At 44.5% G+C, this 23,175-nt stretch overlaps 1 protein-coding gene across 2 annotated transcripts in view; it reads left to right on the top strand.

Annotated features, from left to right (window-relative positions):
* ctdp1 (CTD (carboxy-terminal domain, RNA polymerase II, polypeptide A) phosphatase, subunit 1) overlaps positions 1–23,175 on the top strand; it is a 331,549-nt gene that overhangs the window by 77,468 nt on the left and 230,906 nt on the right. Inside the window, exons 7-8 of one of the 2 annotated variants that reach the window (XM_068032467.1) lie at positions 3,530–3,696; positions 13,654–13,800. In XM_068032467.1, coding sequence (XP_067888568.1) covers positions 3,530–3,696; positions 13,654–13,800 — 314 coding nt within the window. Of the gene's footprint in view, positions 1–3,529; positions 3,697–13,653; positions 14,791–23,175 lie in introns of both variants that reach the window. The other variant, XM_068032465.1, reaches the window with a different exon arrangement.

Genomic DNA, 23,175 nt, shown 5'->3' with positions numbered 1-23,175 from the left:
CTGTCTACAAGGCACAAGTCAGGAGTGTGATGGAATTCTCTCCACTTGCCCGGATGGGTGCAACTCCAACAACACTCAAGAAGCTCTATCCAGGCCAAAGCAGCTGTCTTGATTGGCACCCCATCTACAAACATTTACTCCTTCCACCACTGTTGCACATTGACTGCACTGTGTACCATCTACAAGATGCACTGCAGCAACTCACCAAGGCTCCTTCAATAGCACTAGATGGTTGTGGTTATTGAAGGTTGATCATCTCAGTCCCAGGACATCACTGCAGGAGTTCCTCAGGTAGTGTCCTAGGCCCAACCATCTTCAGCTGCTTCATCAATGACCTTTCCTCCATCATAAGATCAGAAGTGGGGATGTTCGCTGATGATTGCACAATGTTCAGCATCTGCAACTGCACAGATACTGAAGCAGTCCGTGTAGAAATACAGCAAGACCTGGACAATATCCAGGCTTGGGCTGATGTGTGGCGCGAATGTTACTTGCCACTTAAGTGCCAGGCAATGACCATCTCAAATAAGAGATAATCTAACCATCTCCCCTTGACATTCAATGGCATTACCATCACTGAATCCCCCACTATCAACATCCTGGGGGTTACCATCAATCTCATGTGGCTGTACGCCTCTTGTCCCTCTAATAAACTGAACTGGAGCAGCCACATAAATACTGTGGCTACAAGAGCAGGTCAGAGGCTGGGAGTAACTCGCCTCCTGACTCCCCAAAGCCTGTCCACCATCGACAAGGCACAAGTCAGGAGTGTGATGGAATACTCTCCACTTGCCTGGATGGGTGCAGCTCCAACAACGCTCAAGAAGCTCGACACCATCCAGGACAAAGCAGCCCCTTGATTGGCACCCCATTCATCGCCTTAAGCATTTACTCCCTCCTTCACCACCGACGCACAGTGATAGCAGTGTGTACCATACACAAGATGCACTGCAGCAACTCACCAAGGCTCCGTTGACAGCACCTTCCAAACCCGCGACCTCTACCACCTAGAAGGACAAGGGCAGCAGATGCGTGGGAACACCACCACCTGCAAGTTCCCTTCCAAGCCACACACCATCCTGACTTGGAATTATATCGTCATTTCTTTGCCATCACTGGGTCAAACTCCTAACAACACAGTGGGTGTACCTACCCCACATGGACTGCAGCGGTTCAAGAAGACAGCTCACCACCACCTTCTGAAGGGCAATTAGGGATGGGCAATAAATGCTGTTCTAACCAGCAATGTCTACATTTCACGGATGGGAAGAAACAAAAAAGAAACATTCCAGATATCAGTTAACCAGTCTGCAGCCTTCCCACACCACCCCGTCCCCCTCCCCCCACCCACTTCCCTTGGCCACCCATCTTGTTACATAGAATTTTACAGCACAGAAACAGGCTATTCTGCACAATTGATCTATGCTGGTGTTTATGCTGCTCACAAACCTCCTCCCAATCTACTTCATCTGACCCCATCAACATATCAATTTTGGGCTGTTTTTGTTTATTTTGAGGCTTTTTTTGTGCCCTATTGCTGTTCTAAGAACAACCGTAAGTGGGTTAAGAAAGGCAATATCAGTGTTCATGGCAGATGGGGAAGGGAAGCAAATGAACACGCATGTGGTTGGCAGACCCTCAGGCTGGTCACACTGATAGGGAAATGAGTAATAAACTGAGGAAGCAATCAAACATTAGGAAGCTGCAGGAAGAAGATAGCCTTAGAAATATAGCTGGCTTGAAACTATTTATTTTTAAATGGGATTTACCCTATCTCTCGAAAGTAATACAGAATAAATCAGAGAAGTCTATCCACTTCCGTCGCAAACCCAACGAGTTTAGTGAGAATTATAATTTGTTTCATCCATTTAACTTCTAAATGTTATTTCTACAGGTATTCAGAAATGATATTGGCATGAGCTGCTTAAAAAAAAAAATGAATTCAGTGTTTGAAATCGCAGCAACTTGCTTATTTCAGTCAGAGAAAAGTGTAAAAATAACCTTTTTGTCCTGCGGGCACCTTTAATTGTCTTGCATAATTTTAAAGTGATGTGTTGCATGTAAAAACGTAATCAATATTCATAATGTAGGTGATGCAAACTGACTTTTTGTTCACTTAAATTTGGATGAAAGAGCACATTTTAATATGTTTATAAAAATAACACTAAGAGCAGCACTTGGAGGGAGTTTTACTTCAAATGTCTTATTTTTTGTTCTCTCTCTCCCACACTAAGTCCGTGACCCCAGAATTACGGTGAATATGTGTCCGAGCAAAACAAGGAACTACTCAATACACTGTGGTTAACTCACAGTAGTATTTATTAAACATTAATTTGAAACTTAGTTGCCCATAAATTCCCCTCACGAGTCCCTGTTTCTAGTTAGCTTTCCTTTCTTTACGAGAGTGTATACTTACAACCGCTCCTGGGTAGTCACTCCATTGATGATATAGGTCTGAACTGGCTGACGAGGCTCCGATCATTTCCTGTGTCCGTCTGCAGATCTTCGGCCCCAAAGCCAAGCTGATATTTATACTGTCCTTTTCACAACCACACTGCACATCTCCATCCATTTCGATGGCCCTGTCTTGTTCTCGTTCGTGACTTAATGACTTCAGCACTCTGCCCGGGAGATCTGATGAACACAGATCGATACAATTTGCAGACGTGCCGGCATCAGCTCAGCCGGCAGTAGTTAACCTGTTGTCTTCCTTCAGCTTATTGTGATGTGACAGTGTTCCTGGTGTTTATGAGCTACCCTAAGGCCGTTATCAAGTGGGTGACAGAAATGGTTGGTGGTAAACAGAAATAACAATGGGATCTGCAGACCGAGGCAATATGCCATGATTTCTTGCTCGCCCTGTCTGCTTTTCGTACATTCCGTGTCGTGTGTGGCAGCCATTGGTCGCTTGGTGGCGCTCTCGCCTCTGAGTCGCAGGGTTACACTCGAGGACTTGAGCACAAAAATCAAGGCTGACCCTCCAGTGCGGTACTGAGGGAGTCTTTTGGATGAGACATTAAACCAAGGCCCAATCCTCCCTCTCAGGTGGGCATAAAAGATCCCCCTGACACCATTTCGAAGGAGAGCAGGGGAGTTATTCCTGGTGTCCCGATTAATATTTATCCCTCAATCAACATCACAAAAACTGATCATCTGGTCATTATCACATTGCTGTTTGTGGGAGCTTGCTGTGCGTAATTGGGCTGCCACGTATCCTTCATTACAACAGTGACTACACTTCAAAAGTATTTTCTTGGCCGTAAAGCTCTTTTGAGACGTCCTGTGGTCATGAAAGGCGCTATATAAATGCAAATCTTTTTGTAAGCAAACTCATCAGTTGCGAATGAACAGAACTTCCAAGTATTACCTAAAATATCACGAAAGCATTGCAATATTCCTCAGTGCCTCTATAATATATCATACCTGCATAGCTGTCCAATTTAATCAATGTTATTAAAGGGCATTAGGATTTAAATGGAGGAGCAGAACAGCATTTATATTTTGGTTGCCTTTTTGTTATTCAATTTAGAAACCTCTTTCCGTGTGGTGATTCAATGGTTTGCATCATCGATGATCGTGAAGATGTTTGGAAGTTTGCACCAAATCTAATAGCAGTGAAAAAGTACACCTATTTTCAAGGGACTGGAGATATCAATGCCCCACCAGGATCAAGGGACGCTCAAGCGAAAAAGAGAGGTGAGTGCAAACCAAAGTTGATACCTGGCACATGCTGTAAAGTGCTCTATTTTTATTTATTTTATTTATTTAGAGATACAGCACTGAAACAGGCCCTTCGGCCCACCGAGTCTGAGCCGACCATCAACCACCCATTTATACTAATCCTACATTAATCCCATATTCCTACCATATCCCCACCTTCCCTCCATTCCCCGACCACCTACCTATACTAGGGGCAATTTCCAATGGCCAATTTACCTATCAACCTGCAAGCCTTTGGCTGTGGGAGGAAACCAGAACACCCGGCAAAAACCCACGCAGACACAGGGAGAACTTGCAAACTCCTCACAGGCAGTACACAGAACTGAACCAAGGTCACTGGAGCTGTGAGGCTGCGGTGCTAACCACTGCGCCACTGTGCCGCCCAGTCTATCAGTCATTTAGAGACCGTGTTAATTGAATTCTTGAGCCAGAAGTCGTAGCCATGTACTTTTTCTGATTGAGCATCTGGCTTTTGCTTAATGCTTTCCTACTGCAGTGAGGCTGAGATCAGCAGTTAATGGACAATGGCTGCAAACCTGTGTTTGGACCATCTGTAAGTTTGGCTTGCTAGAGTACCATAGAGATCAGCTGGAAAATAGGACCTCAATAAGTTTGGGTTTGTTTGCTAAGCTGACATTTATGTCAAGTTTGAGTAGCGGTACAGATTTTATTTTGTGTATGTTGGTGCTCAATTTCTGTATCAAGGCACTGTTTGAACTGAACAGAAGTGGCCATGTTAATATTGGTTTAATTGTGCACTGGTCCATTTCAGTGGGCCAGGAACCAAACTTGGGAAAAGTGATTAAGCATGGAACAGGTTAGATGGGTGATTGTAGGTTGGAAAATGTCGTAGAGGTAATAATTTGACTTCTGTTCTACCAAAATCGTGGTCAGTCAGAATTTCATATCGTAGAATGTTTACAGCATAGAAGGAGGCCATTCAACCTGTCGTGTCTGTGCTGGCTCTCTGCAAAAGCAATTGACCTAGTCTCACTCCCGTGCCTTTTTGCTCTGTAAATTTTTTCTCTTCAGATAATTATATAGTTCTCCTTTGAAGGCCTCGATTGAATCTGCCTCCATCAGTGCAGTGCATTCCAAATCCTAACCACTCGCTGTATAAAAATGTTTTTCCTCATGTCGCTGTTGCTTCTTTTGCCAGTCACCTTTAATCGGTGTCATCTGCTTCTGGAAATTTCGCCCATTGGGAACTGTTTCTCCCCATCGACTCTGTTCAGACCCCTCATGATTCTCCAACCTATCCACATCCTCATCCCTGGAACCGTTCTTTTGAACCTTTTCTGTACCCTCTCTAATGCCTTAACACCCTTCCAAAAGTGTGGTGCGCGGGACTGGACTCAATACTCCAATTGAGGCTGAACCAATGTTTTATACAGGTTTATCATAACTTCTTCCTTTTTGTACTCTATACCCCTTTGTTAAAGCTCAGGATCTCACATGCTTTAATAACTGCTTTCTCAACCTGCCCTTCAATGATTTGAGAACATATACCCCCAGGACCCTCTGCTCCTGCGTCCCCTATAGAATTTCACCCTTTATTTTATATTGCCTCTCCTCGTTCTTCCAATGAAAATTAATAATTTCACACTTTTCTGCATTAACTTTCATCTGCCACTTGTCTGCCTATTCCACCAGTTTACGTCCTCTTAAAGTTTATCGCTATCCTCCTCACAGTTCACGATACTTCCAATTTTCAGTTCAACATGTATGTGTCTATTTTCAAATGAGTAAAACAGGGGCAGGATGATAACTTTGATTTCAATTGTTTAATCTCCTTTTCACAAGTTTGATCCTGGATTACAAGATATTTCATCTGGATATGCTTCCACAGTCCCTGAGTAAACCTGTGCTGGTACAACCGGTTCAATTGAGCAAAAGAAAAAGGTGAAAGATCCTTAAGGGCAATTAGGGATGGGCACATCCGCTGAATGAGTTAAAAATTTGTACCTCTTCTTGTTAGCGATCCCGATGTAAACAGAATACACATCCATGATGGGTGATTTCCTGGGAGTGAACTACTCCCACTACCAGTATAACTCACTCCTTACTATGGAACTCTTGCTTTATGTGACTGTAGTCAGTTGTATTTGACGTGTGCCCTGTTTGCCAGTGCATGATAAAGCAAATTGCACTTGGTGTCATACCCAGTGTCAGGTAGGCTGCTTTAGGTGGGAGGGAAGGCCCCAAGGAGATGAAAGGGGCTTCTCTAAGTAGGGAAAAACTGGGGCTCTAGTCAAACTGTTGACTGGGAAGTCAGGTGTAGTGTTGTAGGAATGCACCCCTGGCCCAATGCCAACAGGAGGAGATGTTGAGGGAGAAAGACTGCAAGTGCAAGACAAGGGTCTTCATTTCAAGGTATGTAGGTGGAATTGTTCTTCTTTCACCACAGGATCTGCTCCAATAGTTCTGGATTTGTCACCGGAGAACCAGGGAAGGGCAGTTGTAGCATACAGTCACAGTTCGCAGGCACTGCTAACTAGTCACAACATTACAGTTGTGAAGAAGGCTTAGCAGGGAAGCACTGACAGAGCTGTGCCAGATCCTTGACAAAGATCTCAGCACAACATGTAGCATTCGTATGTTGGCATGCGCTTCAGTGTTATGCATTGAACTTCTTTCAAAGTACCACTGGCGACTTCTGCAGTCTCAGCCTGTTTCTTACTACACACATGTAAGGGAGGCAGTGGCATAGTGGAATTGTCACTGGACTAGTAATCTCACCATGGCAGATGGTGAAATTTGAATTCAGTTAATCCGGGGATTAAAAAACTAGTCTAATGGTGACCATGAAACCATTGTCAATTGTTGTAAAAACCCATCTAGTTCACTAATGTCCTTTAGGGAAGGAAATCTGCCGTCCTTACCTGGTCTGGCCTACATGTGACCCCAGACCCACAGCAAATGTGGTTGACTCTTAAAATGCCCTAGCAAGCCACTCAGTTCAAGGGATGGGCAACAGATGCTGGCCTAGCCTGCGATGCCCACATCCCACAAACAAATTTTTAAAAAAAAGTTATATGGGCGTTATTCAGCAGGGTCAACAGCTTCACCCTTCCCTCACTGACCAGCACAGTAACGTCAATACAAAGAGTGCAATGCAATCTGCTGAGCCGCTGGATTCCCACAACCGACGGGGTGGAGTTGGAAGATCATGAACCGTGCACCTCTTGCCATTTGTGCCCCTGAGCACGGTTTTGTGCTCTTTAACCCCAGAAAAGGAGTTTTCTTGTTTTACTTCCATGCGAACATGGTATCTGTCTACCAGCACAGAATCATGTAGGCCAGTAGCTGCTTTCCTTGATGCTCCAATGAGGTCATCAATTTAAGGGATTTATCTGAGTTAAGGGGAATGATGAATGGAAGGACGACACCAGAAACAGTCGGGCAGCCTTGCACAGTCTTAGCCTGTGGTTAGCGGTGTCACGATACTCCGATGTTCATGCTCCAAACAGAATTATTGTCCAGTGCTCCCCTGAAAATGTGCTTTACGTGTGTTGGGCCAATTGGGGTCAGCCTTGTAATATAGATTTTCTCTCCCCTCTCTCCCAGTGGCACACCTCCGAACATTTTCTTGCTGTTGGCTCCATTGAGGATGTACGGGACATGCAGAGTAAATTCTCTTCACATTGTTCCAATAAAATGGCAGATGCAGAACTTCAGAAGACTCTTTCCCCTCCCCTCCCGCTCCCACCCATTCTCCACCTCACCACTCCGCCAACCATTGTTATGGTTCTAAGCTTCGGCCCAATTATCGATCGCTCTCCAAAGTGAGCAGAGACTTCACAAACTGCTTTCACTTATTCTTACAGTCAGCAGAACAAGGAAACTTTGATTGTTAATGATCCCAGCACAGAGTCAACTGGCCGAGTGACCTCTTTCTGTGCTGTAACCATCCTGTGATTCTGTTATCCCATTGCTTTATTTGAAGATGAGCGGAGATTTCCCTGGCTAACATTATTTCCTCAAGAAATAGCACAACCACCTCCTCACCCTCACCAAAAAAAGGAATCGTTGATCAGGCCATTCGATATGTTACTGTTTGAGGAATCTTGCTGTGCACAATTTGGCTGCCTCATTTGCCTACAGCAATGGCTGAGCTTCAACAGTAAGGCTTTGGAATGTGATAAAGTGCTCTATAAATGTTCTCTTTTCAGGACAAAATTTGAACTTTGTTTCTCGAGGTAAACAGACTAGATACGATAATGATCTAGCCCTCGGTATTTCTTTTATTCTCCTTTGCTCAATGCGGTTGCTCACTAGTATCTTAACGTTACTCATCTTTGCACCTTCAAACCTGTCTCATTTTGGAAGTATTGACTTCTGTTTCAGCTAAATGGAGAATGGTGAAATTAGGCCACTTAACACGAGAGTGATGTTGAACAGGATTCTACAGTCTGCCTGTTGTATTGACAAATGAATCAAAAGAAAACGTTGGAAATAATGAAAATGTGGAGGGAAAACCGATTGTTGCATCCATTTTGAGAGTTCCGGGCACACTGAGTTATAGCTTGTTGTAGTTTGTCCATGACACTCAAACAGTGGGTCAAGGCAAGCAAACTGTGCCAATTTGTCTATTATTCTTTCTCCTTTACTGATTTGTTATATTTAACAATGTAACCCAAACTTGAATTCACAATTTCATGAGGTGATTTTGAGTGGCAGATAGGTCTGCTGTTAAATTCGTCACCATGTAATTGGGGCGTAGTTCTACTGATTCACCTTAACAAGTCATGAGGGTCAGGGTTTCTCGAAATACTGGATTTGTAAATTCCAGTGTTTTCTGTCTGGATGTGACGTTGTGTACGGTGGCGTGTCCTTTTAAACAAAATGTGCAGTCGGTAAAGACAAGAGGTGGCATAAAGCCTGAGCTTCCAAACCGTGAAACAATAAAACAGCTTTACTTCTTTGGAACATAAGACTAAGGAGCCGGCGTAGGTCATTCGGCCCTTCGAGCCTGCTCTGCAATTCGATAAGATCATGGCTGATCTGGTTGTGATCTCAACTCCACTTTCCTGTCTGCCCCCCATAACCCTTGACTGCCTTGTCTATCAAAAATCTATCTAACACAGCCTTGAATAAATTCAATGGCCCAGCCTCCACTGCTTTCTGGGAAAGAGAATTCCACAGACTGATGACCCATTAGGAAAACAAATTCTCACCTCTGTCTTAAAAGGGCGACCTCTTATTCTTAAACTGTGTCCCCTAGTTCTAGTCTCCCCCACAAGAGGAAACATCCTCCCAGTATCCACTCTATCAAGTTCCCTTAGGATCTTGTATGTTTCAATAAGATCACCTCTCATTCTTCTAAACTCCAACGGGTATAGGTCCAGCCTGTTCAGTCTTTCTTCATAAGATAAGCCCTTCATCCCCAGTATTAGTCAAGTGAATGTTCTCTGAACTGTTTCTAACACAATTATATCCTTTATCAAATAAGGAGACCAAAACTGTACACAGTACTCCAGATTTGGTCTCACCAGGGTCCTGTACAGCTGCAGTAAAACTTCCCTACTTTTATACTCGATTTCCCCATGCAATAAACGCCACCATTCCATTTGCCTTCCTAATCACTTGCTATACCTGCATACTAACTTTTTGTGATTAATTTTTTTTTTTAAGTGGCTTAGTAAACACACTGAGATGTAATACAATGTGATGCAGGGTTTGCATGGTACATGTTTATACCAGTCATCCTCTTCCTGGCAAATGGCATTTACCTGTGCTGATATTGAATGGGGGTGTTGAGCTTTAAAACAGGAAGGAAGAATTAGAGGGAAAGTCACCCCAAGTTAATTCCAGTTATTTCTTCGTGCAGTGTTTAGTATTGCTGGCAAAGGATTGGGAGCAGATTGGCTTGTTGTCAGGCAGTCTTTCAGTTGTGGTGCATTGCAGTCTTATGTATTTGCTCAACCTTAACCTTGGGAAGTTGCTGTAGATGTGATTTCTGCCTTAAAAAATATCTCTGGACTGACATAACCATGCCAATCTCTGCAAAGACCACCTATTGAGGACGTGGGGAATATATTGTCTTTATTGGCACTAATTCCCCTCTCTTTCCATTATTTTGCACTACCAGTGCCCTCCCAAGATGAGCTTTGTTGTCCCTTTGTTCTCTCGTGTTGAGTATTTTGACTTTTTCCTCAAATAATTCTCGACTGGCCAATCTTATCAACCAGACCTCTTTACAATCTGCTTTGTTAATGAAGAGGGGGAAAAGCCAAGATATTTTAAAAATCTGATCGGATAGGTTACTTGTAAAGCTCTGATGGAATGTACTGATGGGATAGTTTTGTTGAATTTTGAAGACTTTGAAAATATTTTGGGAAAAGCAGGAGACATAAGAACTAGGAGCAGGAGTAGGCAATTCAGCCCCTCGAGCCTGCTCCGCCATTCAATACGATCATGGCTGATCTCATCTCGGCCTCAACTCCACTTTCCTGCCCGTTCTCCATAACCCTTCAACCCTTTACTAATTAGAAATCTGTCTATCTCCTCAAATTTACTCAATGTCCCGGCATCCACCACACTCTGGGGTAGTGAATTCCACAGACTCGCGACCCTTTGAGAGAAGTAATTTCTCCACATCTCTGTTTCAAATCTGCCACCCTTTATCACAAAGCTATGACCTCTCGTTCTAGATTGCCCCACAAGAGGAAACATCCTCTCTACGTCTACTTTGTCAATCCCCTTAATCATCTTATATACTTCAATTAGATCTCCTCTCATTCTTCTAAACTCTAGAGAGTAAAGGTCTAAACTCTTCAATCTCTCTTCATAAGACAAACCCCTCATCCCGGGAATCAATCTAGTGAAGCTCCTCTGGACTACCTCCAATGCAACTACATCCCTCCTCAAGTAAGGGGACCAAAACTGTACGCAATACTCCAGGTGCAGTCTCACTAATGCCTTGTACAGTTGCAGCAACACTTTCCTACTTTTATACTCTATTCCTTTAGCAATAAATGCCAAAATTCCATTTGCCTTCATTATTACCTGCTGTACCTGCATACTAGTTTTCTGCGATTCATGCACGAGGACGCCCAGATCCCTCTGCACCAAAGCACTGTGCAGTTTCTCTCCATTTAGATAATAATTTGCCTTTCTATTCTTCTGACCAAAATGGATAAACTCACATTTATCCACGTTAAACTCCATCTGCCAAATTTTGGCCCATTCATCTAACTTATCCATATCCATTTGTAAATTTCTTATTTCTTTATTGCAACTTACTATCCCGCCTATTTTAGGGTCATCTGCAAATTTGGCTATAGTACCTTCTATCCCTGCATCCAAGTCATTAATATAGATTGTAAATAGTTGGGGTCCGAGGACCGAACCCTGTGGCACCCCACTAGTTACATCTTGCCAACCAGAGAAGGACCCATTTATCCCGACTGTCTGTTTTCTGTTGGTTAACCAATCCTCTATCCAAGGTAATAAATTGCCCCTAACCCCATGAGATCTTACCTTGTGTATTAACCTTTTGTGTGGCACTTTATCAGATGCCTTCTGTAAGTCCAGATATACTACATCTACAGGATCCCCATCATTCACTTTACTTGTTACATCTTCGAAGAACTCTAGCAAATTAGTCAAACACGATTTACCCTTCATAAAACCATGCTGACTCTGATGGATTGCGTTTTGACTTTCTAAATGTCCTGTTATTACTTCCTTAATAATGCATTCTAACAATTTCCCAACGACAGATGTTAAACTAACTGGTCTATAGTTTCCTACTTTCTGCCTCCCTTTTTGAATAAGGGCGTTAAATTAGCATTTTTCCAATCCACTGGAACCTTTCCTGGATCCAGGGAATTTTGGAATATTATAACCAATGAATTCTCTATCTCTGCTGCCACTTCCTTTAAGACCCTAGGATGTAGGCCATCAGGCCTTTGGGGACTTGTTTACCTTCATTCCCAATAGTTTGCTCAGTACTTTTTCCCTAGTGATGATGATTGTTCTAAGTTCCTCCCTTTCTATAACCTTTGCATTACCTGTTACTATTGGGATGGTACTAGTGTCCTCCACCGTGAAAACTGAGCAAAATACTGATTTATTGTCTCTGCCATTTCTGTGCTCCCCACTGTTAACTCCCCAGTCACATCCTCCACGGAACCGACATTCACTTTAGCTACTCTCTTCCCTTTTATATACTTATAGAAGCTTTTGCTATCCGTTTTTATATTTTGGGCTAGTTTTCTTTCATAATTTACCTTTGCTCTTTTTGTTACTTTTTTAGTAACCCTTTGTTGATCTTTAAAAGTTTCCCAATCTTTCAGCATGCCACTGGCCTTTGCAATATGGTATGCCTTAGTTTTTGTCTATGTTATCCTTAACTTCCTTATTTTGCCATGGATGTTTTTTCCCCCCTTACAATCTTTCTTCCTGTCTGGAATATATTTTAGTTGGGAGGATTTGAATATCTGCTTAAACATCTGCCACTGCTCATCAACTGTCCTATCTTTTAGTCTTCCTGCCCAGTCCACTAGAGCCAAATCTGTCCTAATGCCTATGTAATTACCTTTGTTTAATTCCAGAACGCTAGTGTGGGACTCCAGTTTCTTGCCCTCAAACTGAATTTGAAATTCTAGCATGCTATGATCACTCTTCCCTAGAGGATTGTTAAGTATGAGATCATTAATTAATCCCACATCATTACATAACACCAAATCTAGAATAGCCTGCTGCCTGATTGGTTCCACAACATATTGCTCCAAAAAACAATCTCTAATACATTCAACAAGGCTACCCTTGCCAATTTGATTAAGCCAGTCTATATGCATATTAAAATCACCCATGATTATTGCTGTACCTTTCTTACAAGCCCCCAGTATTTCCTGGTTTATATTGTGCCCCACTGCGGAACTACTATTTGGGGATCTAAAGATTACTCCCACCAGGGACGACTTTCCCTTGCTATTTCTAGAGACTAATGTAGTGTTGGTATGGGACAGTTTCAGCAATGGATGACGAGAAAGACTGTAATGAAACCATGCTATGATATCTTCAAATACTTCCATTGACATATAGACTCACCACTACAGCAGTGACACCTTCTCCTTGATGCTCAACTTCTGTAGCTGTCTTCCCCTTGGGCATTGGGGATGAACAGGAATATTGGGATGAGAGAAAGTTAAGAAACTGAGCAAAGTTGGAAAGGGTTTAAAAGCTAATACAAGAAGCAGGCGGCCGGTTCTCACGGTGTAGCATTGATTGGCAGATTTTTGGCAAGTGTCAAGGCTTTCAGAACCAAGATGGGCAGCTAGCATTGAGATACAGATCAACCGGAATCTAATTCAGTGGTGGAACAGGCGTCCGGGGCTAAGTAACCTACTCTTTTTTATTTATTTTATTTTTATTTAGAGATACAGCACTGAAACAGGCCCTTCGGCCCACCGAGTCTGTGCCGACCAAGAACCTCCCATTTATACTAACCCTACAGTAATCCCATATTCCCTATCACCTACCTACACTAGGGGCAATTTACAATGGCCAATTTACCTATCACCTGCAAGTCTTTGGCTGCGGGAGGAAACCGGAGCACCCGGCGAAAACCCACGCGGTCACAGGAAGAACTTGCAAACTCCGCACAGGCAGTACCCAGAATCGAACCTGGGTCCCTGGAGCTGTGAGGCTGCAGTGCTAACCACTGTGCCGCCCCAATGCTCTGATGTCCGAACATTAACAAAGAAGCTTTTGTTATGAGGTTTGGCACAGTTTTAGAGCTCAAAGTTTTATTCACATCTTGTCTTGACTTACCATGCTATGACTTGGGTAACCTCATTTACTGAAAATGCCTCTAGATAGTCTTTAAGACTTTTGGTGCGCAGCCATTTTTTCTGACGAATCAGTCTTTCAGCTGAAAATTAGTAATTGGTTTCTAATTTTTTTTTTCCTTGATCTGTTCTTCAGTAAACCATTCTTCAAAGCCCACAGAAGGGTTGGAACAGCCAGAATCCACTCCCACTGACGCGGCCAGTACGAGCAACCGGTGTAGTGAAGAGTCTGAGGCCAAGGAACAGAGTAATGGTCTCGGGGAGTGCCCGAAGAAACAAAATGGTAGCAGTAGTGTTCTAAGTGAAGAATCTTTTAAATGTGCTGAATCATTAAAGTGCGATCCTAGTACAAAGGCGTCACACGATAAAGCGAATGAAAGGAAACCTTTATGCGATGCCAGTGTTTCTCTCACAAAAACTGTTATTGCTGATGCTTCTGTGAAGGCGGAAGAATCCGAACGCTCATTTGAATGTGGTACTACGGCGGCAGAAAGTAAATTGGACCAATGCAGCAAGGAAGGTGAAAGTCAGTTAACTCAGGTTAGTAGCGAGCTCGATTTTGATTTGTCAAGTGACAGCGACAGCGAATCACAGGAGGAAAAAAGAGGTTCCACTTCGCCCTCGCCTACCTCGAGCTTAGATGCTGAAAAAGAGCAGAAGCATTTGACTGAGAAGAAGCTGAGGAAACAAAAAAAAGGAGGAACCGTGCAAGTGGAAGCAAAGCTTAACCACTCGGACAGGGAGAAGGAAAAGGCGGTTGACTTGCCAGAATCTGATTTGCAGGATAAAAATGCTGAGCAGGGTCCTGAGGCAGATGATGATCAGGACTCACTTGGTGATGTTGGAAATGGGTGCACCGATAAGAAAGAGGCTGAAACAGAGTCTCAAAATAGTGAACAGTCCGGAGTAACAATGGGTGAGTCTCTGGACCAAAGCATGGACGTGGAAGAGGAGGACCAAGATGATGACGACCATTTGATATACTTGGAAACGATCCTGGTCCATGTCCACACCGAGTATTTTGCCCAGTATGAGAAGTACCTTAAAAAGGAGAGACAAGTGCCTGATCTGCGCAAGATTGTTCCCGAACTGAAGAGCAAGGCACTTGAAGGCACAACGATAATATTCAGTGGACTCTACCCCACAAATTACCCAATAGAAAAGACGAGAGAGTGGTATCATGCCACAGCACTTGGAGCCAAGGTCAACAAAACCTTATGTTTAAATCCCAAAGACCCCAACAGGACAACTCACTTAATTGCGGCTCGACCTGGTAAGGACATTGAAGTCTGTGTTGCTGTCCTTTTTTTTTTGTAGGCCAAATGAAGAATGATTCCTTTAAAACTTACATGCTGGGTTGGATTGCTATTTTTAATCGTATAGTAACACTAGGTAATGGATCGTTTACTGCTTTTGTTCATTATGTCGCACAATGTGGCTGTACATTCATGATCGACAACGTGGCTGCAAATATTCGAGATTATTTTTGCTCCAATTGTATTGATTTAGGTTTTTGACGTGGGTTTGTGCATCTAGAAATACACCATGGACCCAAGTGCAATATCAGTCCTGTTCACTATTTCACTGGCTGAAATTAGGGAAACCTGCAACACCAACTTGCATTTATGTAGCGCCTTTAACATCCCAAAGCGCTTCACAAGAATGCAACGCCAGAGAAGTTGGCACCGAGCCAAAGGAGATAGTAGAACAGGTGCCTAAAGTTTTGGTCAAGGAGTCCGGTTTTAAGGATGGTCTTAAAGGAGAGGAGAGAGGTTTAGGGAGGGAATTCCAGAGCTTAGGGCCGAGATAGCTAAAGGCATGGCCGCCAGTGGTGAAGTGAAAAGAATGGAGGATGCACGAGGTCAGAGTTGGAGGAATGGAGAGTTCCTGGAGGTTGCAGGGCTGGAGGAGATTACAGAGCTAGGGCAGGAGGGAGGCCATGGAGGGATTTGAATGTCAGGAGGAGAATTTTAAAAGTGAGGTGTTGGTAGACTGGAAACCACTATAGGTCACTGAGCACAAGGGTGATGGATGAGCTGGACTTGATGTGAGTTAGGACACGGGCAGCAGAGTTTTGGATGAGCTGTAGTTTTAGGGATGGGAGAAGATAAGATGCCAGTGAGGAGAGCATTGGAAATGCTGAGTCTGGAGGTGACGCAAGCATGGATGAGGTTTCAGTAGCAAATAGGCTGAGGCAGGAGCGAAGGCAGTCAGGAGATTGAAAGTGTGGCAAGTGATTTGGGGAGAGTTTTTTTTTTCTAGGAATAGATGCGTGGTTGGAAGGGGGAGGTGAATGGTGAGGGATGCAAGGAAGAAATAGAAATATTCTTGTCTTTGAGAGATTGGGAGTAGGGAGGCCATGTGAGATGACAAGGTCGCGGGTGTGATGAGCATGAGTTGGAGAGTTTATATGGAAGGAGAGGTTCGCTGAGCATAGGAGGACAGTGTGTTCTGAGGAGGGAGCTAGGTGAAGTTCAATGCACTTTATCTTTTGGAGATCAATTTTGCATTGTTTAGAGTTGATAATAGAAGCTTCAATACTTACTTTGGATAGTGGATTACATCGAATTTCTCGTGGCAGTTGATTTGAGGCTGTGAGTGAAAATAAGTCTGTCGTCTTTGATCTGGAGACATGTTATTTTAAAAAAAATGTATATATTACTAAAATGTCTTTGAGTTGCTCCATGTACAATCAGACCTGATGGCCTACTGGACATTCCTATTTGAAATTACAGTGCCACCAGGTCTCGAAATCGCCTCTGGGTCTTCATTGCGGGCAAGTCTCGTGAGATTGGTGCAGTTCCAAAATGTCTCCAGTAATGTGCAGAGTGAGTGGAGGTAAGAGCAGAGAACCGACATGGGGTCTTTCTAATCTTTGCCCCCTCCTCCCCTCCCTCCCGCCTTATTCTCTGCATTTGTCCTTCATTCTCACCCCTGGGAGAACACTTTCTATTGACCTTTTTAATTTGTAAAAGAAAAGTCTGCATTTTAGAGAGGAGAAAGTTCATTGTTTCTAATACGTCATTACTATTAAATCATGTGCCTCCAAATAATGGATGGGGGGTGTTGACTGTATTTGTTGCTGCTCTACATTGAGAATATGTTGCACAGTATTGCTTGGATTTGAAAAATTGTAATATTGATGTTGCAAGAATATGGATATGATCTTGTACTTTGAGAAAACAGGCAATGCAGGTCTTTTTAAAAACTGGTGCCCACAGGCCCTAAGATGGGTATAAAATGATTGCTGCACAGGCAGCATTCATCAACATTACACAGGATAAAACTGAGAGAGATCATCAGCTGTAACAAGAGTATAAGAAAGAATAAACATCAGGGTAAAAGCCACCAGCAAACCTCCCTTTCTTTTCCCACTCTCCCTCTCGCTTTCTCGTCTTTTACTCTTCTTCCTCTTTGTGCCTTTTCTCTCCTGTTTGTGTTTCCGCTTGCAGGTGAGACCAGAACTAGGGGCCATGAATACAAGACGGTCACGAATGAGTCCAGTAGGGAATTCGGGAGAAACTTTATTGCCAAGAGAGGGGTTGGAATGTGGAACTGGCTACCACAAGGAGTAGTTGAGGCGAATAGCATAGACATCTTAAAGCGGAAGCCAGATAAACAGGAGGGAGAAATTATATTTTGATGGAGTTAGATGAAGAGGATTGGGAAAAGGCTTGTGTGGAGCATAACTCCAGTATAGGGCCGAATGGCCTGATTCTGTGCCTTAAGTACTTAGTAATGCTTTACTATGACAGGCAAGCAAAGGGAGACACAGTATAGTGATTCACTAGGCAGATGGGTTGAAGCAGCACATTGGAACCAGTTGAGCTGAGGGCAATGGGGTTCTGGGCAGTTGGTTGGCATTGCTCCTTTTTGATTGTTTTCTATTCCAAGCAGTCTGTGCCAAAGGTACAGTCTTCTGCTGCACATCTGTTCTCATGTAGTCCAAACTTGTGGTTGTTGATGGGTTCTAAGCTTATTAATGCTCTCTGAAAGTTTTTCCAAGAAACATATTCATTAAGAAAACATTGAAAGCGAGGAGAGATTTTCATTTATTCCAATGATCTACAGCAGGACTGCCCAATCTCTTTGAGCAGTTGGTCAGACACAACTAATCAGTCGAGCAGAATCATAATTAAGCACAATTTCCAACTCTATTTTGCATACCTTGGAGTCCTTGGCTATGTTAGGCGATGCATTTGGGGAGGTCAAACAAGGGAAAGGAATACACAATTCATGGGAAATATTGAAAAGTGTCGAGGAAGTGAGGGACCGTGGAGTGAACGTCCACAGATCCCTGAAGGTGGCAGGACAGGTCGATAAGGTGGTTAAGAAGGCATTTAGATCCTTTCCTTCATTAGCTGAGGTTTAGAATATGAGAGCAGGGAGGTTATGTTGGAACTGTATAACTCATTGGTTAGGCCGCAACTTGAGTACTGTGTGCAGTTCTGGTCACCTCATTGCAGAAAGGATGGAATTGCACTAGAGAGGGTACAGAGGAGATTTACGAGGATGTTGCCAGGACTGGAAAAATGCAGCTATGAGGAAAGATGGGATAGGCTGGGGTTGTTTTCCTTGGAACAGAGAAGGCTGAGGGGAGATCTGACTAAAATGTACAAACCTTTGAGGGGCCTGGATAGAGTAGAGGTGAAGGAGCTATTCACATTAGCAGAGAGGTCAGTGATAAGGGGGCACAGATTTAAAGTGATTGGTAGAAAGATTAGAGGAGAGATGAGGAAAACTTCTTTGACCCAGACGGTGGTGGGGGGTCTGGAACACACTGCTGGAAAGGGTAGTAGAGGCAGAAACCCTCAACTCATTCAAAAGGAGTCTAGATATGCACCTCAAATGTCGTAATCTGCAGGTCAGTGGAGCAAATGCTGCAAGGTGGGAGGAAACTGGTGGATCATTTATCGGCCAGCACAGGCTCGATGCGCCAAGTGACCTCTTTCTGTGCCTTAAACTTTCTATGATTCTTACAATATTATTTGTTCTCTCTCTCGCTTGCTCGCTCTCTCGGCCTGCCCCTCTCTCTCTCTCTTGGCCTGCCCCTCACTGTGTCTCTGCATGCCTCTCTCCCTCTCTCTGACTCTCTCTCTCTCCCTCTCTCTGACTCTCTCTCTCTCCCTCTCTCTGACTCTCTCTCTCTCTCTCTCCCTCTGACTCTCTCTCTCCTTCTCTCAGACTCTCTCTCTCCTTCTCTCAGACTCTGTCTCTCCCTCTCTCTGTCTCTCCCTCTCTCTGACTCTCCCTCTCTCTGACTCTCTCTCTCTCTGACTCTCTCTCTCTCTGACGCTCTCTCTCTCTGACGCTCTCTCTCTCTGACGCTCTCTCTCTCTGACGCGCTCTCTCTCTCTCCGACTCTCTCTCCCTCTCCGACACTCTCTCCCTCTCCGACTCTATCTCTCCCTCTCCGACTCTGTCTCTCCCTCTCCGACTCTGTCTCTCCCTCTCCGACTCTGTCTCTCCCTCTCCGACTCTGTCTCTCCCTCTCCGACTCTGTCTCTCCCTCTCCGACTCTGTCTCTCCCTCTCCGACTCTGTCTCTCCCTCTCCGACTCTGTCTCTCCCTCTCCGACTCTGTCTCTCCCTCTCCGACTCTGTCTCTCCCTCTCCGACTCTGTCTCTCCCTCTCCGACTCTGTCTCTCCCTCTCCGACTCTGTCTCTCCCTCTCCGACTCTGTCTCTCCCTCTCCGACTCCGTCTCTCCCTCTCCGACTCCGTCTCTCCCTCTCCGACTCCGTCTCTCCCTCTCCGACTCCGTCTCTCTCTCTCTCCGACTCCGTCTCTCTCTCTCTCCGACTCCGTCTCTCTCTCTCTCCGACTCCGTCTCTCTCTCTCTCCGACTCCGTCTCTCTCTCTCTCTCCGACTCCGTCTCTCTCTCTCTCTCTCCGACTCCGTCTCTCTCTCTCTCTCTCCGACTCCGTCTCTCTCTCTCTCTCTCCGACTCCGTCTCTCTCTCTCTCTCTCCGACTCCGTCTCTCTCTCTCTCTCTCCGACTCCGTCTCTCTCTCTCTCTCTCCGACTCCGTCTCTCTCTCTCTCTCTCCGACTCCGTCTCTCTCTCTCTCTCTCCGACTCCGTCTCTCTCTCTCTCTCTCCGACTCCGTCTCTCTCTCTCTCTCTCCGACTCCGTCTCTCTCTCTCTCTCTCCGACTCCGTCTCTCTCTCTCTCTCCGACTCCGTCTCTCTCTCTCTCCGACTCCGTCTCTCTCTCTCTCCGACTCCGTCTCTCTCTCTCTCTCTCCGACTCCGTCTCTCTCTCTCTCTCTCCGACTCCGTCTCTCTCTCTCTCTCTCCGACTCCGTCTCTCTCTCTCTCTCTCCGACTCCGTCTCTCTCTCTCTCTCTCCGACTCCGTCTCTCTCTCTCTCTCTCCGACTCCGTCTCTCTCTCTCTCTCTCCGACTCCGTCTCTCTCTCTCTCTCTCTCCGACTCCGTCTCTCTCTCTCTCCCCCCGACTCCGTCTCTCTCTCCCCCCGACTCCGTCTCTCTCTCCCCCTCTGACGCTCGCCCACTCTCTCTCGCTCTCTCTCTCGGTGCCTGCCTCTTTGTCTTCTTGTTCCTCTTTGTGTTTTGCCTCTTTCCCCTGCCTGTCTTCCCTTGGCTCCTGAAGAGCCAGGACCATTCACCAGCATCCTGGGTGTGGTGGGAATGGGTGCTGAGCATTCTGCCAGATGTTGGCTTGTTGTTTGAGTATATAGGTTGGTTGCCCTTGGATGGTGTGACCAATTGGGGAGAGGCGAAGGCAGTTCAGTATATTGACATCCTCAGGCTCAGCCTTTGTGAGTCTGGGCCCATCACTTACTCCAATGAGGGTGACTGGCTTGCCCGAGCTGGAGACCTGGGTAGAAGGCAGGGTTGCAGTGAGCGAGTGCATGACTCTTGCCTTCCGCTCCTTCGGTAGGATCTGCAGTATTGTAGATTGTTGAGGCACGTAGTGACTGCAGAGGAACGGGCCATTGAGAGTGAGTGCACTATAGTCCAGTGCATTCCTCCTGAGAAGACTAACAACATTGTCTGGATCTTTAAAAAAAAATTCACATGACTCCAGGAGCGGTCTAGTTATTTTGGCTGGAAGGAGGGATCAAAATCCAGGCCTCTGTGGACTGGACAGATTTGATTGGACACCCACCAGTGTACAGCATGCAGCAATAGTGTGAACTCAAAATACTGCGAGCAGTTCTGGGCACCACACCTTAGGAAGGATATATTGGCCTTGGAGGGAGTGTAACATACGTTTACAAGAATGATACCTGGACTGCAGGGGTTAAGTTCCGAGGAGAGATTACACAAATTAGGCCTGATTTCACTAGAATGTAGCAGGTTAAGGGGTGATCTGATCGAAATCTTCAAGATATTAACAGGAAAAGACAGGCTAGATAAAGATAAACTCTTTCCACTGGTTGGAGATTCTAAAACTGGGGGGCATAGTCTAAAAATTAGGGCCAGACCATTCCGGAGAGATGTTAGGAAGCACATCTTCACGCAAAGGGTGCTGGAGGTTTGGAACTCTCTCCCACAAACAGCAGTTGAAGCTAGAACAGTTGTTAATTTTAAATCTGAGATAGATAGATTTTTGTTAAGCAAAGATATTAAGGGATATGGGCCAAAGGCAGGTATATGGAGTTAGGCCGCAGATCAGCCATGATCTCATTGAATGGCGGGACAGGCTTGAGGGGCTGAATGGCCTACTCCTGTTCCTATCTTCCTATGTTCCTATAAAGAATGTAACTGCCTGCTGGGGAAATGAGTTCAAAATTTGCCTCAGATTACTGTATCTTCTTACAGAAATACTTGAAACCCAAGATTTGCGACAGTTTACTTTTAAACCTAACATTTACTTTCCAAGGAATTTTTGACAGAATAGTATTAAGTGATTCTGTGTGTTTTTGGAGGTAAAAAACACTTGATTCATGCTTCCATTTGTTTTGCTAGTCCAGTTGTTGGATTCTGTTGGAAGGGTAAAAGGGATAATTCTTCACTAATTTTCCTCATCCATCTCGAAAACGTATTGGATAATTTGGTCTTGCGCAATGTCACGACAGCTAATTCATGTGATTGGAAAATCACAGGAATTGTGTCCGATTTTCTCAGCAGGTGAGATCCCCCACATGGTTGTACAAAGCGAAGAATCGCTTCCTGCCTCCATAAATTTGATGTGCGTTTTGTGTATTTTCCCGGAAGTTATCAAAAAATGGCCGGAATCGTTCCATATCCCATTCAATGCTTCTTAATAAAATTCAGATTCCATTAGGTCTGCAACTGCACACAGCGGACATTGTGGCGTTGCATACGGTAAATAATTACAATCAAAGTTAACTATAGTGTGTAGATTCCACACTAACAGATGATTAGCTGCTGAATAGAAGACTGCAATCCTGTCTTGGGAGTTCAGATGACATGCCTCTTAACCCCTGGAAGGTATTCACTTGATGTACCGAGCTGATCCTTTCTCCCAGTGGGAAACTGCACACGCAGCAAGCATGGATTGGAGAACCGGGGTTGTGATCGCATGGAGATTACAGATCCATCCCTTTGTATGCAGTGACACCTTCAAACGGTACATGAGCTTCTCGACTCAATGGACACAAATGTAGAATTTCCTTTAATAACAGAAATAATCTTTCGCCTGAATATTTTGAAACTCACGTTGGTTGCCATTTTAACAAAAGTTTGTCAGAACTGTTTTAATAATCTACATTGCATGCTAAACAGCTGGGACACAGTTTTCGAAAACAAAAAAAATACAAAATTTACATTTCAGCTGGTGGCGTGCCAGATAAATCTCATACTTTGAATTTACCCCTGCAGCACTTTTGTAATGGAAGCCAGTTAGTCAGCCGTGTGATGCAGCCAAGTGTCACATTTTTCTCTTCATGTGTCCTTCCTATTTACATACACCATGGGTTCATGGGCATTTCTCCTCCCTCTGCCTGTGAGAAAGCTAGTGTTTTAATTAGAATTCTCTACTCAATGCTGTTAGGAAACCAATCTACAGCAGCTGGAGTCCACTCTATGGAAGACACAGCATTGAGTCAAACTAGTTAGTTCATGTTGAGTGATCACCTAGTAAAGTTTCAATTGTATTTCAAAAATCCTGTGTGGAAGAGCGTGTTCTACCATTTATTTAGGCACTTCTGTTTGAAGTACTAAGGTGTTTTGAATGCATGTGAGAGCAGCAGGGAGAAGAAAATCCCAAAAAGCACCCACACTTTTTGGGACTATCCTCTCCCTGCTGCTTTCACATGCTTTCAAGTCTTCTGAAGAAGGAATTTTCCTCCACACAAGATCAGGGGGCAGGTTGTTCAACCTTGCCCGTCTAAGAGCGAAGTCCAAAGTACGGAAAGTCCTCATCAGGGAACTCCTCTTTACTGACGATGCTGCTTCAACATCTCACACTGAAGAATGCCTGCAGAGTCTCATCGACAGGTTTGCGGCTGCCTGCAACGCATTTGGCCTAACCATCAGCCTCAAGAAAATGAACATCATGGGGCAGGACGTTAGAAATGCTCCATCCATCAATATCGGCGACCACGCTCTGGAAGTGGTTCAAGAGTTCACCTACCTAGGCTCAACTATCACCAGTAACCTGTCTCTAGACGCAGAAATCAACAAGCGCATGGGAAAGGCTTCCACTGCTATGTCCAGACTGGCCAA

This window comes from Heterodontus francisci, chromosome 5 (genome assembly GCF_036365525.1).
Source record: "Heterodontus francisci isolate sHetFra1 chromosome 5, sHetFra1.hap1, whole genome shotgun sequence".
NCBI classification, from domain to species: Eukaryota; Metazoa; Chordata; class Chondrichthyes; order Heterodontiformes; family Heterodontidae; genus Heterodontus; species Heterodontus francisci.
This window is presented reverse-complemented; position numbering and strand designations above follow the sequence as displayed.